Source organism: Pogona vitticeps, chromosome 4 (assembly GCF_051106095.1).
Source record: "Pogona vitticeps strain Pit_001003342236 chromosome 4, PviZW2.1, whole genome shotgun sequence".
Taxonomy (NCBI): Eukaryota; Metazoa; Chordata; class Lepidosauria; order Squamata; family Agamidae; genus Pogona; species Pogona vitticeps.
Genome location: NC_135786.1, coordinates 14,721,767 through 14,739,477, shown reverse-complemented (window position 1 = coordinate 14,739,477; position 17,711 = coordinate 14,721,767). Strand labels below are relative to the sequence as shown.

The following is a 17,711-nucleotide window of genomic DNA, read 5'->3' as shown; positions in this document are numbered from 1 at the left end:
AGCAAGCCATGGTGTTCATGGGGCAGTAAGAAAAGGCACAGTTAGCTCACATCCCTGCTGGAGGATTACTTAGAGACTAAGCAAAGCTTCGGGACATATTCTATCATTCAGTTACATAGATGTAGCCCTTTCTGTCCAATGCACAGAGGTTCATGCCAAATGAAGCTTGCTGGTCTTAAAGATACCACAATATTGTTTTGTTGCACCAGGCTAACACAGTTGCCTTCTCTGTAACTGTTTTATACAAAAATGACTGGTCCTCTGCCCCTGATTCCATACATAGCCACCCAAGGTATTTTGGACTTCCATCCTGCCCCACTTCACCATTTCATGGTGATGTCTCTAACTTCAAATCTTGCATTAGCCAAGCATTGGAAAATTCCATGTTGTGGGACTGCAGAGAAGGCACCTTCTGACACAGAGCTAAGCCACACTCAAACCCAATAGTTTCTGCACTGGACTGGCATGGGCTCACTACACACAGCGCCAATCTATAGCATCTGCACTAATGTGCTGAAAATAGCCGAAAAGGAAAAACACTAACTTTTTCAGATTCTCTCCAGCATTTCATGATGAAAATATTAGCATAGATATCCTCCACACAAATCCAGCTTGAAAGGCTCAGAGTGGTGTCAGTCCAAACCCAATCCATGACCGCCCTCAGCTCTTTCAAGAAGGGTACCAAGCGAAATCTAGCATAGGAGAGAAAGAAGGCTTGTCAGAATTGCCAACCAATGTTCTGTAAAAAGGACCCAAAGCAGGGAATCGGGCAAAAGTAGTTTCCACTATTTCCTAAGTCAGAGGTGGTGAACATTTGGCACTCTAGATATTTTGGACTACAACTCCCAGAATCCCCAGTCTGTACTGCCAATGATGAAGGACTGTGAAATCATGTAGTCCAAAACATGTGGCATGCCAAAGGTTTACCGCCCCTGCCCTCAGGGCAGGAAATGGCCAATATGCTAATTTAAATCCACTCCGTAGACCTAAGTCTGTTTGCTATCTTAACCTTGCTTAACCGTAACACTTTCTCATGGGTAAAAGATGGAATGAAATGGCATGAAATGGCCTTTCTGGTCTCTGCATGAATCATGGGGGAATCTTTCAAATTTTATGTAAAACAGGAACGATTAAGGGGGCTTCACAAGTCAGATCCAATGCCCTGGAAAAACAACTTTATATCAATTTAAATTTCAAAATTATTACATAATAGAAAAAATGCTCAGAGTATCACAGAAAAAAGCATTAAAGTTGTTAGAATTAGAAATACTTCACACTTGCTACAAATGTGAATAGGGAAGGTGCAGTACGTTCTAAGATTTTGAAGTGTTTTTGAATCTATTTTCCTTGTACGACAACAGTGTTCTCCCGTTAGGTTTACTTCAGCAAAGGGCCACTGGAATATGTCAGAACTGTGCTGATCTCACAATGCTTGTTTGTCCTGGATGGCTTACAATAATAGTGTCTCTCTCATCAGGGTATGATTCGGTTTTTGTGTCCTTCCATTTAAAAGTGCTGCTTACCCTTGGAATAAGAAGAGGTTTATGCAGTTATAACGTTTAGTCAGAAAGTTGCCCAAGACTCGTTTGGGATATCCACACTTGATCTGATATGCCGACAAACCAAAATAAACACACTTGACTAAGTACCACAGCTGAGCCACTGAATTCCTGTTAAACCTCCTGCAAGTGAACAGAAGAACTATGTCAGTCTCCCTCTGTAAGGTCAACTGCAACCTAGTTAAAGGATTTCTTAGCTTATGACTTTCATTCAGCTATGCATGCATGTTCAGTATATGCAATCTAGATTGGGCAGGCCGAAATGCCTTCAAACAACTGTACCCATCCGTTGCAGGTGTGAAAGAGAGCAATGAAATGCTAGCCTTTTACTACCTCTAAACAAAAGCTGACACAATGGTGAAATTATGAATTTTTGTAAACAGTCCCACCACAGAAGTGTGGGGAGCTGGGCAAGAGGTATGAATCAGAAGTGCAATATCTGATATCCACTCATGTTATTAGTTGTAGTTAGGAAGTTTTGCATTCTTCTGAATTCCAACTTTATTTTGGATTAGAAGCCAATGGCTAGAAGCACGGCCTTTACTGCTGTAGCCCCTTAACTCTAGAATGCTTGCTTAATGAAGTGATGAAATGTCCTGCTTTCCCCATTTCTGAAAGTTTGTGGAAGACTATCACTAAAATTTTAGTTGTACTTGACTTAATTCTTCAGTATGTTTATTAGAGACAGGGGTATTTCTATACGAATACCCCTGCACAGCTGAACTTAATGAGCGTCCAGCCCTGGGGCTGGACCACCCACTCACCTGTCTGCCAGCAGCCTCACTTTTCCTTCCAATCATTCCCAGACCCGGCAATGAGTGGGAGGAATATGCTCCCTGCAAAGCTGCTGAGTTGCTATCCGAGCAGAAAGACAGCAGTGCTCCAGGAGTGATTGGAAAGATGAGTGAGGCCACTGCCAATGCAAGACATGGGAGTGGACGGTCCAGGGATCCTCATTAAGCCCACCTGTTCAGGGGTATTCGTATTCGTATACAAATATGGATACCCCCATCTCTAACATTTATTAAACTGTTTTACTTTTGCAATGTCATGTATTTGCTATTCGTTCACTATTTTAATCTGGGTTTTGTTCTTCCTGTTGCTGTTTTCGAGTTTTTGTAAAACACCAAAACCTCTAAAAGTAGCCTGGAAATATTTTCGATAACTAATGATGCATAACAGTTTTCATTCAGCTTGGGATATACGTACATGGTCTCTGATTTTGAGTGACAAATTTGCACATCCTTAGCTAAACGGGGAAAATGTCTAGTTTCACAGTCAATAGGGCACGGTTTGTATCTGACAAGAGGAAGCTTGTCCAGTCCATGCCTCAGAACGCATCTTATTTCTGATTACGTTGCTGAGCATGAAAGCAAGTGTACATTGATGATTTCTATGAATGCTGTTTAATATCTATATGAGACCGCTGGGAGGGGTCAACAGGGATGACACCCAGCTCTACATCTCCTTTTCACCAGCTGCAGGTGATGCCATCCTTTCCCTTCAGCGCTGCCTGGGGACCGTACTGCAATGGATGCAGGAAAATGGGCTGAGGCTGAACCCGGACAAGACGGAGGTTCAGAGGGTGGGTTCCCCTGTGGTTGGTGGCTTGGGTAACTCTTGGGTGACCCCGTGGTTTGGAGGGGTGACCTTGGCCACTAAGAGTGGGGTTCGCACCTTGGGGATCCATCTGGAGATGGCGCTCACCATGGAAACGCAGGTGGCGTCAGTAGTCCGTACCGCCTTTTTCTATCTTTGGCGGATTGCCTGGCTGCGACCCTACCTTGATACGGGCGCGCTCACTATCTTGGTGCATGCGCTCGTAATCTCAAGATTAGACCACTGTAATGCGCTCTACGTGGGGCTACCTTTGAGGTACGGAAACTCCAGATGGTGCAGAATGCGGTGGCCAGACTCCTTAGTGGAGTGAGAAAATACCCGCATATTTCTCCTACTCTAGCCGCACTGCATTGGCTGCCCATTCGGTTCCGCATCGACTTCAAAGTTTTAATGCTTACTTATAAGGCCCTGAACAGTTTAGGACCTCAATATTTGGCAGTTTTGAGTCAAGTCTCTCTCTCTCTCTCTCTCTCTCTCTCTCTCTCTCTCTCTCTCTCTCACACACACACACACACACACACACACACACACACACACACACACACACACCATCCATCCATCCATCCTCCCTCCATTTTGTACATTTAAATAAGCTTGATGAAGTCCTGTCTCTCGCATCTTTCTTCCCTCCTTTCCCTTGCTTGCTCCTTGATCCTCTCTATCCTCCTGCTTGTTTGCAGTCATTTCCGGAGGAAGCAGTCATTCAGAAGCCCCGGACTGATTGACTGCTAATCCCCAGCTGTAACCAATTAGGGAGGCTTATCTCCTGATCTACTGAAAGACCAGAGCATTTAGAAGTGCCCTGCTGCAACGAAGGAAGTAGGCTTACAATTTGAGCTTTGGCTGCAGAGGGTGGGGGTGGGAGGGAGGGAGGGAGGGAGGTAGCAGTCTGCTCATTACCCCAGAATTTTCACTTTTACCCAATTTGGGGTAATTTACTCCTGTTCCACGACCTATGATCTATACTCCTTCCTCATTATCAAGTCCTTAATAATTTACCAAACTAAATCTACAGCACTTACAAATTAGGAAAAAAACATTATATCAACTGAGTTGTTTGCCTCACAAAGTTAATTTATTTATTTATTGCATTTATACCCCACTCATCTAGTCAACTGACTAGATTTCTGGTGTCTATGTGACTGATACCAAATTCTAGGCTCTGTTGTTCTTATATCTCCATGCTGCTCCCCTAGTCATTTTCAAACAATCAGCATGGAGACCTACCAAATTATGGGAACTTTTTGGGGTGCTGGAATGGCTGACTTCAAGAACCATCCATGTGGGACTTCGTTCACTGCTAGGTGATGAGCAAAATATTTTTTCCCTTCCTCTCCATTCAACATCACATGCTGTCATACCTTTCTGTTACTCCAGGCAAGATGAAGAACATCCAAAAATGAATGCCAAAGACAAGAACCACCTGAAAGACACACTTTCCAAACAAGTTCTTTCTCAGGTAGATTGCCCGATCCACGATCATTGTCCCGAATTGTATCAAGAGCATCACAAGGAAGGCTTGGGGTACCTGGTCTTCTGAAAGGGATTCTGTGATGTCAGCAGCTGCCGAGTGTTTCTGGTTAGGAGAAGCATTCATCAATCAACATTGGGCATAAAGAACAGAAGCACCCCTAAGGTTTTGATTGGAGTCCATGTCCATGTCAATACTGCAAAGCTACTTCTATTTTTTCCATGGGGTACCTAAGGATTGTGACCTAGCATAGCCAAGAGATTCCACCTTCAGAGATGGCTGTTTTGTCACAGCTCTGATTGTCTTTACATCACACATTTGCTTTGCTTTGTGATTTGTCACTGAAAGGTAAACATAGGCATGTACAGTATCTCCAAGAATATATTGTCCCGGAAGAAGCCATAAATTTGGACATTTTAGTACTTCAAAATAATTCAGAGCAAGTTCCAAAAACCTATGGGATATTTATGTACATGCAAGAACAACTGCAGAAATTACCGCAGCAAATTGATGAGGTGCCAGCCCAACTGCATGTCAATCGCATGCCTGATCGTTCACCTGATCCTACAGCCAAGCACCTGACACCTTGTCAATTAGCTGTAATTAGCCATGACAACTTTGAAATTAAAACTCACCCTAAGAGTAACAACTGAACACTCCCTAAGCTAGGAAGCAACACACTCCCCACTAAGGCCAGAACTTAAGAATTACCTGAATCCCAGTAGATACCCTTGCCCCTCTCTCCCAATAAGGGCACCAAAACACAAAAGCCACAGACAGATGAATTGTCTCTTCTCTCATGATCACATTCAAATATCATAAAGGCTATTGTGTAAAAGATGAAGCAAACTCTTTCTTTTGACCAGAGAGGAAAACTAGAACCGTATAAATCATAAGTAGATTTTGTAGAACATTGCTATGGTTACATAATTCCTGCATTAAGCAAATTACAGTGGTGCCTCGACTTACGAACGTCCCGACATATGACCATTTCGAGTTACGACCAGCTCCGGCTGTAAAATTTTGCTTCGACTTGCGGCCAGAGCTTCGGGTTACAACCAGAAAAAAGGCAGGGGAAAAAGGCAGGGAATTCAAATTGCTAACCATTGGTGGCGAAGAGACTGCTTCTTTGTAGCTCTTTCACCCCAACGTTAGAGTGAGTGTGATCAGAGGAGGCTTTGGACTGCCTGGTAAGGTGAGGTGTTGTTTTCTGCTTTTTAAAAACTGTTCTGGGTGGGTTTTGCAGCGTGATTTTGGGTGGGGGGGTTAAGTTTTTGTGCTGTGATGGGTCTTGCAGTTTTTGTTTGTTTTTTGGGTTTTTCCTCCCCCATTTCCAATGGGTCTTGCACAGTTTGTTGCTTTTTGGTCCCCCCCCCCATTTCCGATGGGTATTGTGGGGTTTGTTTGCTTTTTGCTTTGCTTTTTTTGCATTTCTGATGGGTCTTGCATGGTTTGTTTTCTTTTCCTTCGGCCGGAACAGATTAATCATGTTTCTGATGGGTCTTGCAGGGTTTTCTTTTCTCTTTTTTGGTGTTTTTTTTTAATTTGGCTGGAATGGATTAATTGCATTTCAATGCATTCCTAGGGGAAATGGTGCTTCAATTTAAAACCATTTCAAGTTACGACTGGAGTTCCGGAACCAATTAAGTTCGTAAGTCGAGGCATCACTGTATTGGAATAGAGGACCATCAAAATCCGTCCCTCTCTAACATCCTGTAATTGAATTATCATTGAGTCTAGAACTTTAAAAGTCCAGTCATGTACTTTTGAGCCTGTGACAAGTCTTTTCCCCTAGCCATGAGGGAATGACAGTCATCTATTGTAATTCTGGAATTATGGAACAGACAAAACGGAAAATGTTCTAGATCTCTTTTGTATCAGATACCATGTGCTGCATGCTATTACTTACACCAAAGGCCCAGTAGCCAAAAATGACAATAATAAAATTAATGGCATCAACTAGGAACATGAGAGCATAAACATCACAGACCGGGCTGCATTCTGGATGAATAATGTCATAGAAGAATTGCTTGATGGGCTGGTAAATCTGAAGAACACTGCAGATAAGAACATAAGAACATAAGAAGAGCCCTGCTGGATCAGGCCAAGTGCCCATCAAGTCTAGCTTTTGTATCTCACAGCAGCCCCACCAGATGCCTCTGGGAGCACACAGGACAACTAGATACTTGTCTCCTGATCCCCCTCCATCTGGCATTTTGAGGTACCTTCCTTTTAATCCTGGAGATTATACACACACACCCCATCATGGCTTGTAACCTGCAATGGACTTTTCCTCCAGGAATCTGTCCAATCCCCCTTTCAAGACATCTAGGCCAGATGCCATCACCACATCCTGTGCCAAGGAGTTCCACACACTAACAACACGCTGGGTAAAGAAAAATTTTCTTTTGTCTGTTCTCACTCTCCCAACACTCAATTGGAGTGGATGTCCCCTGGTTCTAGTATTGCGTGAGAGGGGAAAGAGCTTCCCTCTATCCATCCCCTGCATGGTTTTATACATCTCAGTCATGTCCCCCCTCAGGCACCTTTTCTCTAGACTAAAGAACCCCAAATGCTGTAGCCTTTCCTCATAAGATACAAATGAATCTAGATCAGTCAAGTTGCAAAGAATAGTCAAGACTCTACGACTCTTTTTTTATTCCTGACTCCCGGCAGAGCACAGCTGACCAATAAAGCTCAAGGCAGACCCAGGGAGTTCGCTACCAGAGCTTGCAAACAGGAGAGCAAACAGGGAATTTGTCATGGGAGTTCATTTGGGGAGGCCAAGGGGGAGGCCCCAAACTATTTTTGTTTGTTCCTTGGGTATATGTACAACTACATTTAAACTAACAAAACAAGAGGGACAAGTATCCTAAAAAAAACAATTTTTTAATGACTAAACAACAACAATATGTACTTTTTTCTCATTTTGTGAACAAAATGTTTTAGTTTTTGAGATGCCTAACATCGTGCAACAAACCCACATTTCAAAAATAGTAGCCTTTATTTTTTGAAAAACAGTTGTCCATGATTTCATGCCATACAGTAGACCTGAGACTATATAGCGACATACAGCGCACATTCTCAGAGTCTACGACACTGTGTCCTTGCTAGCTGAATAAGAGCTGTAAGCTAACACACTAGGAAAGTAACAAGTTACTTAAATGATGGCAGGATGAGGTGCTCCCCATACTTGCACTATGGATCCCTCTGTATGTATATATGGGCACATAGACAGGGAATGGAAGCTCTGTCCATGCCATCCATAGTTCCCCCACAGTGCTTCTCTCTGCTCCCTGACTCTCAAGCATATGGTTCAACTTGTTCCAAGTTGCAATATCTCACTTTCTTTACTGAAGTTTAAAAAAAAAACACATAAAAATACTGTACACTCTATTTACATTTTAATCAGCATTTTCTTTGCCTTTAGTATCTTCTGGTTTATTGTTTCCTTGGTAAATCTCTTCCTGCCAGTGGGTTTTTTTCTGAACCAGCTCTGTTTCTTCTTGGCTTCTGCCAGAGGTTTGTCTGCCAAAAAAAGAAAGACTCGCAGCTCTATCATTTTGTAAGAGCAATACCTCATTTTAAACTCTCACCATCTCATGTGGGGTCCATTCGCTAAACATATGACATTCCATCCACCACCCACTCAGACATATGATCCACAGCCAGCTCTCCATGCCTCGTTTCTGTTGACCTTGGTATGATATTAAAATAGACTTTCTTGTGCCAATGCCTGCCCTGGAGGCTCTCTTAAAATCCTGGCACCAGAATGATGTAATTGACACAGGGTGGTCCAGTCTCCACTTTTTATTGTAAACAAAGTTTTAACAAAGAAGGCAGGTCACAACAATGCAAGCTATTCAGGCAGCAAGAAAGAAGACAAGGCACAAAAGGTGGGACGACGACGACGACGACGACGACGACAACGACGACGACAACAACAACAACAACAACAACAACAACAACAACAACAACACTATATACACAGGTCACCTGTGAGCACTTTCTTCTAACACCTCTAGAAAACCAAGAACACCTAGATTTTTTATATACATGAGGTTTTTTAGGGATGATCATTTGTACACACTCCTGTTGATGTTTTCAGTGCTTTTGTGTTCCTTACTGTACTATATATCATCATCACAACAGAGCCAGGCCAGGTTCTAACAGCCCTCTTGTGCAACTTTCCTGTATCACAACAGGCTGTGCAGTTCATGCTCCAGTCATCACTAGCTGGCTTCCAGAAGTGCCAGTGGACAGCTCATTTTAAATTGTCATAGTGTCTCCAGCTTCAGGGACTGAATCTATCAAATTCCTAACAAGAACACACTAACAAACATGGAAAAAGAGACTTGGCCCACAGAGTTGAAGTACTCTACCTATATTCCAGTTCCCAAGAAAGGAGACACCAAAGAGTGCAGTTACTGTGGGGCTGTGCATTAATTTGCCTTGCAAGTAAAGTAGTGCTCAAGAGTTTGTTCCAAAGAATTTCACCATACATGGAGCAAGAAATGTCAAATGTGCAAGCTGGATTCAGAAAAGAAAAATATCATACTGGAAACATTTTTGCTATTGGAATGTACCAAAGAATTTCAAAAGAAAAGTCTGTGCTTTATGTTGTTGTCACCTCTGACTTATGGTGACCCCACACATGAGCGAACTCCAAAATGTCCTGTCCTCAACTGCCTTGTTCAGCTCTTGTAAACTCAAGATTAGAGATGGGGGCGTTCGTATACAAATACCCCCGCACAGGTGGACATAAAGAGAGTCCAGCATCCTGGGGCCGGACTGTCCACTCACCCATCCCACTGCTGCCACAGGCTCCGTGCTCCCTCCAATCGCTCCAGAGCTCATGGTCGACTAGCCACTCATCAGCCTGGCAGGGAGGCTCATCTTCCCTCCTTCTGCCACGAGTGGCTAGTCAACCACGAGCTCTAGATTGGAGGGAGTGCGGAGTCCACAGCAGCAGCAGATGGGTGAGTGGACAGTCCAGCCCCAGGGGGCCAGACCTCATTATTCAAATACGAATACCCCCATCTCTACTCAAGTAGAGTAGAGATGGGCACAAAGCACTTTATGCCATGTTATTGGAAGCTGCCTAGAGTGGTCTTATAGGCCAGATGGGCGGGGTATAAATCAAATAAATAAAAATAAAATAAAATAAATGTTCTCTAAGTTGTTGGCACAGTTCACTCCCTCCAGCCGGCTGGATCCCCCAATGACCTGCCAGAGTGCACTGCTCCTTCCCTCCCTGTTGTGCAATCTTCCATTCCAGGAGCAGCAAAGAGTTTACTTCTTCGCCTCCTCCAGCAGCTGCCCACACACAGGCCACACTGCAGGAAATCCTGCCCCACCTCCTCGTCTTAGTGGGCAGCTGCTGGAGAAGGTGGAGAAGGGAAGTCGGTGCTCCTTCCAGAATGGAAGGCTGTGCAATGGGGAGGGAAGGAACAGCATGTGCTGGCAGGTCAGTGGGGGAGTCAGCCAGAGTGAGAGTGGGGCAAGTGAACAGGTGGCATCTGTGATGCTGCACCAACGATTTAGACAACACAGCAGGAAGTGCTTCATGCCATCTCTACTGTGGAGTCAGTCCATCTCATATTTGGTCTTCCTGTTTTCCTGCTGTTTTTCTCATAATTAATGTCTTTTTCCAAAGAATCCTGCCTTCTTGTGATGTGCCCAAAGTAGGACAAAGCCAATGATTGTTTGCAACATTAAAAACCATGGATTGTTTTGAAAGAAACTGATGTGCCAAACATCTGATTGTCCTGATGCATAACCTATATTCTGGACAAGACGCTACTGTTAGGGGGAAATACAGAGAAAGAAATGCTTTGCCTTTCTATGCAAAGATGTCAGATAAGGATGTAGTTTATGTCCTTTTTTCATCAATTTATGTGCAGAACAGAACAGATCTTACACAAAGCTGGATCAGATTACGAGGAAAGAGAACTGAAAACTAGTGGAAGAAACAACAATAATTTAAGATACGCAGATGATAGTATATTACCGGCAGAAATGACATCAAAACAACTCCTACAGAGGTGAAAGAAAAAGTGCAAAAGCAAGCCTATATTTGAACATTAAGAGGTCAACATCACGAGTACAGGAGAACTACACAACTTTAATGCTGACAGTGAACATATTGAAATGGTTAAAGATTTTGTATACCTTGACTGAATCATCAATCCAAATGGAGACTGCAGTCAAGAAATCAGAAGAAAACGTAGACTTGGAAGGACTGGTATAAAGGAACTAGAAGATATTCTTAAGTGCAAGAAGACCGGACATTGGAGATCAAGGCCAAGATCAACCACACTATGGTAATCCCAATTGCTGGGTACTAGGATGATCATTGCTGCATCCCCAGAAAGGAGAGGCATCACCAAAAAAGAGGACTTTGGTGGACAAGAATTGCCAAAAAGCAGGACATGCATCACCATAAAGGGTGGAATTTTCCATTATATTTGCATGTACTAATTTAACTTAATATCCAACCATCCATCTGTCCATTTATAGTATTTATATCTCACCCATCTAGTGCTGGGGCGCTACTCTGGGTGGCTAAAAAGGTAAAGGTAAAGGTTCCCCTTGACAATTTTTGCCCAGTCGTGTTTGACTCTAGGGGGCGGTGCTCATCCCCGTTTCCAAGCCATAGAGCCAGAGTTTGTCCGAAGACAATCTTCCGTGGTCACATGGCCAGTGCGACTTAGACACGGAACGCTTTTACCTTCCCACCGAAGTGGTCCCTATTTATCTACTTGCATTTGCATGCTTTCAAACTGCTAGGTTGGCGGGGGCTGGGAAAAGCGACAGGTGCTCACTCCATCATGTGGATTCTATCTTACGACTGCTTGGTCTTCTGACCCTGCAGCACAGGCTTCTGCAGTTTAGCCCGCAGCGCCACCATGTCCCTACTCTGGGTGGCTAACAACAATTAAAATATCACATCCCAATATCATCCAGAAAGACATAAACAGTGAACCAAGAAACATTAAAAACCCAGAATAAAAAAAAATCTGAACGGCAAATCAAAATCAATACAAACAAACAGAGACATAATTACCATATTACCCTGGTGCAGAGATAGGGAAGAGGTGACCACCTTGTGCAGTAGCACCCACATTTGGAAAAATGGTTGGGTATAATTTAATTAAATTAATGAATCCTAATGCTTAAAATCTCTCCGATTTCACCAGTGCCTTCCATTTTATACAGTTTACTAAATACAAAAAATGTGAAAAATAACTATTTCTGTTGTTGATAACGACACCGTACATTTTTATAAAAAACAGCACTATAATTAATAAACAATGTGAAACAAATTTAAAACCATGCTAAGCTGCTGCTTATCACATTCTTCTTCCTCTGTGACTGCTCATTTCTCACTTCTTTAAATATTTACATGATTTTAAACCATAAATAGAATCAGTTTTTCACTTTACATTATAGTACAAATTTAAAATTAAAGATGTTAAGAAATTTGATAATATTTACAGAAATGATCACTCACTTTGTATATTATATATAAAAATACAAAAATGTGCTAATCAATAAACTACTACGTCACATTTTCCATGCCATCTGAGCCACCCAGGCCTGTCCCTATGGTATGGGGGTTATTCCAAGAGATGCAAAGCAGGTGTCCATGAAGAACCGAGTCTTCTCATCTCTGGAACAGCCGTCCTATAGAGATCCATCAGGCCGCCGTCCTCCTAGACTTCAAGAAGCTTTTAAAGACTAATCTCTTCAGGCGAGCTTCAAAGATCTCTCTTCAGAGAGATCCTCCTCCTGCATTAATTAGGAGTACAGTTTCTCTGTCAGCCAACAATGTACTTATTTAGGAGATGTTGGATTATGTTAAATTTGACCAGGATGGTGGGAATGTAGATGGAGTTAGCAGTTAGGTATGATGGTTATTTAAGGGACGTGGTGGTGCTGCTGCGGGTTAAACCGCAGAAGCCTCTGTGCTGCAGGGTCAGAAGACCAGCAGTCGTAAGATTGAATCCATGCAACAAAGTGAGCTCCTGTCGCTTGTTCCAGCTCCTGCCAACCTAGCAGTTCGAAAGCATTTAAATGTGAGTAGATAAATAGGCACCACCACGATGGGAAGGTCATGGCGTTCCGTGTCTAGTCACGCTGGCCACGTGACCACGGAAACTGTATTCGGACAAATGCTGGCTCTACGGCTTGGAGACGGGGATGAGCACCGCCCCCTAGAGTCCAACACGACTGGACTAAATGTCAAGGGGAAACTTTACCTTTTATGATGGTTATTTACATTATGGTCAACCACCCAAGAATAACGTTTCACACTACATTGAGCTGTATACAAATTTTAAAATAAATGTCGAAGTCTTGCATTCTGTCCTTCCTGCCCTTTTATTCTGCTTGCCATCCACCATTGTCTAGACCCTGCAGCTCCTGACAGCACACTAGAATGCTTACAAGAGAAAGGATGACAGGGGAAAGGAGGAAAACCATGCTGGCTGCGGAAGTGGTTTCTCTGGTGGCTTGTTTTGAATTGCAGCAGCTCCATCTTCAGTGCTAAGCCAGTGTGAGCAACCACTCCTTCCACAATGCCTTACCATGGAACACCAACCCGCAAAACACAAATGTCCAGGCAGCTGGTGTTGACTCAAATCAACAGACACCCCTGTAAGGTTGGCAAAATGTCAGAAGGTAACAGTAATGTTTGTTGGAAGGGTAAAAAAAAATCCAGGGATTTATTATCATATGTGGTGGTAAGGCAAAAAAAAGCAAAAAAAATGGATACAGTAAAAGAGATTGTTCAACAAAAATTAAATTTTAAACCTGAAATGTTATTATTGAATATAATGCCAGAAATTAGTGACAAGAAAATAAAATATAGTCTACTGTATATATTCACAGCAGCTAGGTTACTCTGGGCCCCAAAATGGAAGAATGTAGAGATACCAACAGTGGATGAGTTATTAAAGACGCTATTGGACATTGCAGAACTAGACACACGTTCAGAGGCACTGCGGGATCAACCAAGAGACTTTGCGAAGCGAAGTTGGAAGCTGATACTGTACATAATTGGGCCCAGAAAAGGAAAGGAACTTAGGGGTGAAATTAGTTTATAATGAACTAAAGCTCACCGGAATCCACTTGTGCATATGTTGATGACCAGACAACAGTGAAATCTCCGATCCATAAGGGAACGAAGGATGCTTAGATGTGTTTTTTATTGTTGTTGTTTGTTCTCTGTCTGTTTGTTCTGTTAATTATTGGTTAGATTGTTAATGTTTTTAAGTTTGTATTCTTTAGATATGAATAAAATGATTTAAAAAAACAAGCAAACAAAAAACAAACTGACATTGACACCACTCTCATCACCTCCAACATCATCCACTACCATCACGGTCCTTTATTGCCTCCCCTCTGTAAATGTTCCTACTGGCAGGGTACCCAATGCCGGCAAATGGTGTATTTTTATTTCTGTGGTCAGGCTTCTCAGCCCTATCTATGTGTGGTCCCAATGGGCATAGCACTGAACCCATGCGAGGACAAAGACTGAAATTGAGGATGGCCTGGCTGAAAGCCATGTCGGTAGGCACAAATGCACAATCTACACAGCAAAGAAAAGTGACAGTAGAGAATTCAAATACGATGTTGGAGGAAAACTTTGTGGATACCATGGACCGTCAGAAAGGAAGCGGGTCCTAGACTGGATCAAGCCTAAGCACCTTATGAGTAGACAAAAGACTTGGAAAAGCTGAAGGCAGCACTAAAAGAGGAAAATTAAAGTGGATGGACTTTGACTCTGCAAAACCCGAACAGGACTGATAAGGATAGAATCTTTCGGACGCCACTGGATCATAGTGTTGCCATCAGTCAGAAGCAACAATAGCAGATAACAATGTCTCAAGACAACACCGGGTGACCTGGTGAGAAATTAAAAATTATGGCTCCCAGACCTGCATTTTACTCTCCTATATTTCCCTGGAGCCACAATATGTTCAGGGCATTGGGGAATAATTCAACCTCAAGCTAGAAGAGGTGCACAAGTTGCTTGAAGGAGGGGAAGAATCAAGGAAGGGTCCTGATGCGATGCCAAAGCTCAAGAAAATGAAGATACTTTGTGCTGATGTTGTCTGCCTCACAGACTGTTCCCACTTCAAATTATCGTATAGACTAGATCTTATGAGTCTCCTTACAATTCCTCTGTCCCCTTCAATAGCGATTCCCCAAAAATCTCAGTCTTATCTATGGCATGGCAATCTCTTCAGCAGACGTCCACATGTCCAGCTTTTCTCGTACTTCAGCCACCACAGCCAGCTCCCTGAATCCACCCTTTCTCCTTCTTTTAGTGGTCAGGACACACTTCATGTCTGGACACCACGTCTCCTTTCATACACTGCAAAAATGCATGCTTGCCTCTCTTCCCTTCACTCAAGAGCAGGACAATCACCCACTCACCCACACCCACTCACCCACACACCCACTCTCTCTCTACCTTCATTAACTCTTTTGAAAATATTCCCCCTCTGACGGTGAGATCTAAAAAGATGCCACATTCCTGATTCCAGCTGACGTTCTTTGAAGTGGCTTCTGCATCTTGTCTTCTTTGGTCTCTCTGTAATGTTCTTCTCCTCGGAGTCCAGAATGTTGATGTTTTTGGAATCCCAGAGCCCATAGCACTGTGGAACACAACACAGTGAAAGTCATTTGACATTCCAGTCAACCATGAGGGCCATAAACTGATTTCAAATGCCAGAGAGAATGAAAGACAGAGAAACAGAACGGTTATGCTTAGATTGAGGTCCAGCTCCTCAAAGACCATCAGTTGAATTCTCCATGCAGGCATCTATGACCAACTAGGTAGACCATCATGGTTGTAACAGCCACAACTTTGCACACTTACTGTTCTTAGCTTTAATATTGTCTTTTAATGATGTTAACCACCCTTGTATCCTCATTGTTTTCAACTTTAAATATTCTCTTTCAATATGGTGAGCCACCTTGCGTCCTTTTCAAGGAGAAAAGTGGGACAGAATATTTTAAATAAATAAATAAAATATGCACACTGATTCTGAAAACAAAAACAAAACAATAAAAACAGCGAGACAGCCTCCTTAACACGAAAAACACAAAACCATAATTTTGCCAGAGGTTCAAAACGTATCTTGGGTTTAAGTCTTTAAAAGCACCACAAACGTTAAAGAAACAGAAGTAGAAATAAAAAAGTGATACATAAAATGTTACTTAAAACAACAGCAAAGTCATCTTACACATTCAGACCATGAAACTACATCACTACTATTCACGTTATTTGTCTCAATAAAGTTTCTCCTCAGCTTTTGGGCAGTGCTGCAAATCTTGTAACTCCGGGTGTCACAAATATGTTGATATATACAGCAGCTTCAGGTGCCTTGTCCTAAAATATCACAGCCAGACAGCAAATAATCAGCTCTTGATCTAACACTCCAGGTTGTTCAGGAGAGGACCCTATATTTGCTGTTCACCTTTAGTTGCCCAGGTAACCAATGATATTTTATTTGTCAACAAACATTGTTTTTAAAGCTTTCATATTCGAAAGTCTAAAACAATACACAAAAAGAGCTGCAAAGACATAAAACTGTACTAAAATAGTCTCAGCCATAATACAAGTTGCTAGAGTAGAGTGTGGTAAACTAAGTAATACTATGGCAACTTTATTCTGGATGGCTTCCAGATACAGTAGGATTCCTGTATTCATGGGGGTCCAGTTCCAAGTCCCCTCCATGGATGCAAAAACCATGGATAATAGCAAAACCTATACATAGCATGGTATCTGGCTCTTTCTAGTGGACAGTTCTGATAAATACATCACAGAAATACATATTTCTGTCTCTTTTTTTCTTTTGATATTTTTAGATCACAGGTAAGTGAAACAGCAGATACAGGGGTCCCACTGTAGTTTGTTTTTTCAAACCCTGAATTCTCCTGGCTAAGTGAGAACTTTATCTGAATATACAATCAGGGCAAAAATTATATTAGCATTGTTAGTTTTGAGAATGTTCATGAGAATGGCTGATGGTCGGATTCCAAAAGATCTCCTGTATGGAGAATTAGTGCAGGGAAATTGCCCCAGAGGGAGACCACAACTGCGATACAAGGATATCTGCAAGCGGGATCTGAGGGCCTTAGGAATAGACCTCAACAGATGGGAAACCTTGACGTCTGAGCGTTCAGCCTGGAAGCAGGTGGTGCAGCATGGCCTCTGCCATTTTGAAGAGACCCTTGGCCAGCAGGCCGAGGCAGAAAGGCAGTCCCGAAACCAGCAAAATCAGGGAGCTGGGCAGGGGACAGATTGTATTTGTCTTCAATGTGGAAGGGATTGTCACTTGCGAATTGGCCTCTTCAGCCACACTAGATGCTGTTTCAAGTCCTCTATTCAGAGCACATTACCATAGTCTCTCGAGATTGAAGGTTACCTAATCTAATTGTTAGTTTTAGTAAACACAGGAATTGTTTGTGAAGAGCTTGAGTACTTCAAAACCTCAAAGGCAGCTTCAATTGCCTCGATCAATGAGCTATATCTCACTAGTTCAAATGCCTGTCTATATAAGGACCACTTTTACTTATAAGCACCTGTTTCAAACACAATAAATTCTGTCTTTTAGTATAGCTTACATTCAGACGTTATATACAAGAAACTGTCCCAAAATATTTAAACATCTCATCCTAAATGGAATATATGATAACAGAACCATGTAATGGAATTTGCTCCTGCATGTAGCCTATCCAGTCTGGATGGGTTAGCAAGGGGATTACGCAGATTCATGGAAGATAAAGGATGTCCAATGCCTCTAAGACCTGTTAGCTATATTTTACTTCCAGTTGCTTGGGAACAATAATGATGTGTTTTTATTGGAGTCGCTTCTGATTTATGCAATGGTACTGGAGTATTTGAGGCATACCAGATGTTCAAGCAGTGGTTTGCCCTTTCCACCCTCCAATGGATTACCATGCCCAAGCAGAGATTTGAATCCAAATCTCCTGAGTTCTAATTTGACACTCTGTGCACTGCACCACACTGGAACTTATTACTGGGT

At 42.5% G+C, this 17,711-nt stretch overlaps 1 protein-coding gene across 1 annotated transcript in view; it reads right to left on the bottom strand.

The window, feature by feature from the left end:
- LOC110084736 (piezo-type mechanosensitive ion channel component 2) overlaps positions 1-17,711 on the bottom strand; it is an 81,362-nt gene that overhangs the window by 24,200 nt on the left and 39,451 nt on the right. Inside the window, exons 30-35 of the mRNA XM_078391744.1 lie at positions 15,131-15,314; positions 8,052-8,178; positions 6,560-6,707; positions 4,541-4,755; positions 1,524-1,682; positions 545-692 (exon numbers count right to left, since the gene is read on the bottom strand). Of these exons, the coding sequence (XP_078247870.1) occupies positions 545-692; positions 1,524-1,682; positions 4,541-4,755; positions 6,560-6,707; positions 8,052-8,178; positions 15,131-15,314 (981 nt within the window). The remainder of the gene's footprint in view (positions 1-544; positions 693-1,523; positions 1,683-4,540; positions 4,756-6,559; positions 6,708-8,051; positions 8,179-15,130; positions 15,315-17,711) is intronic.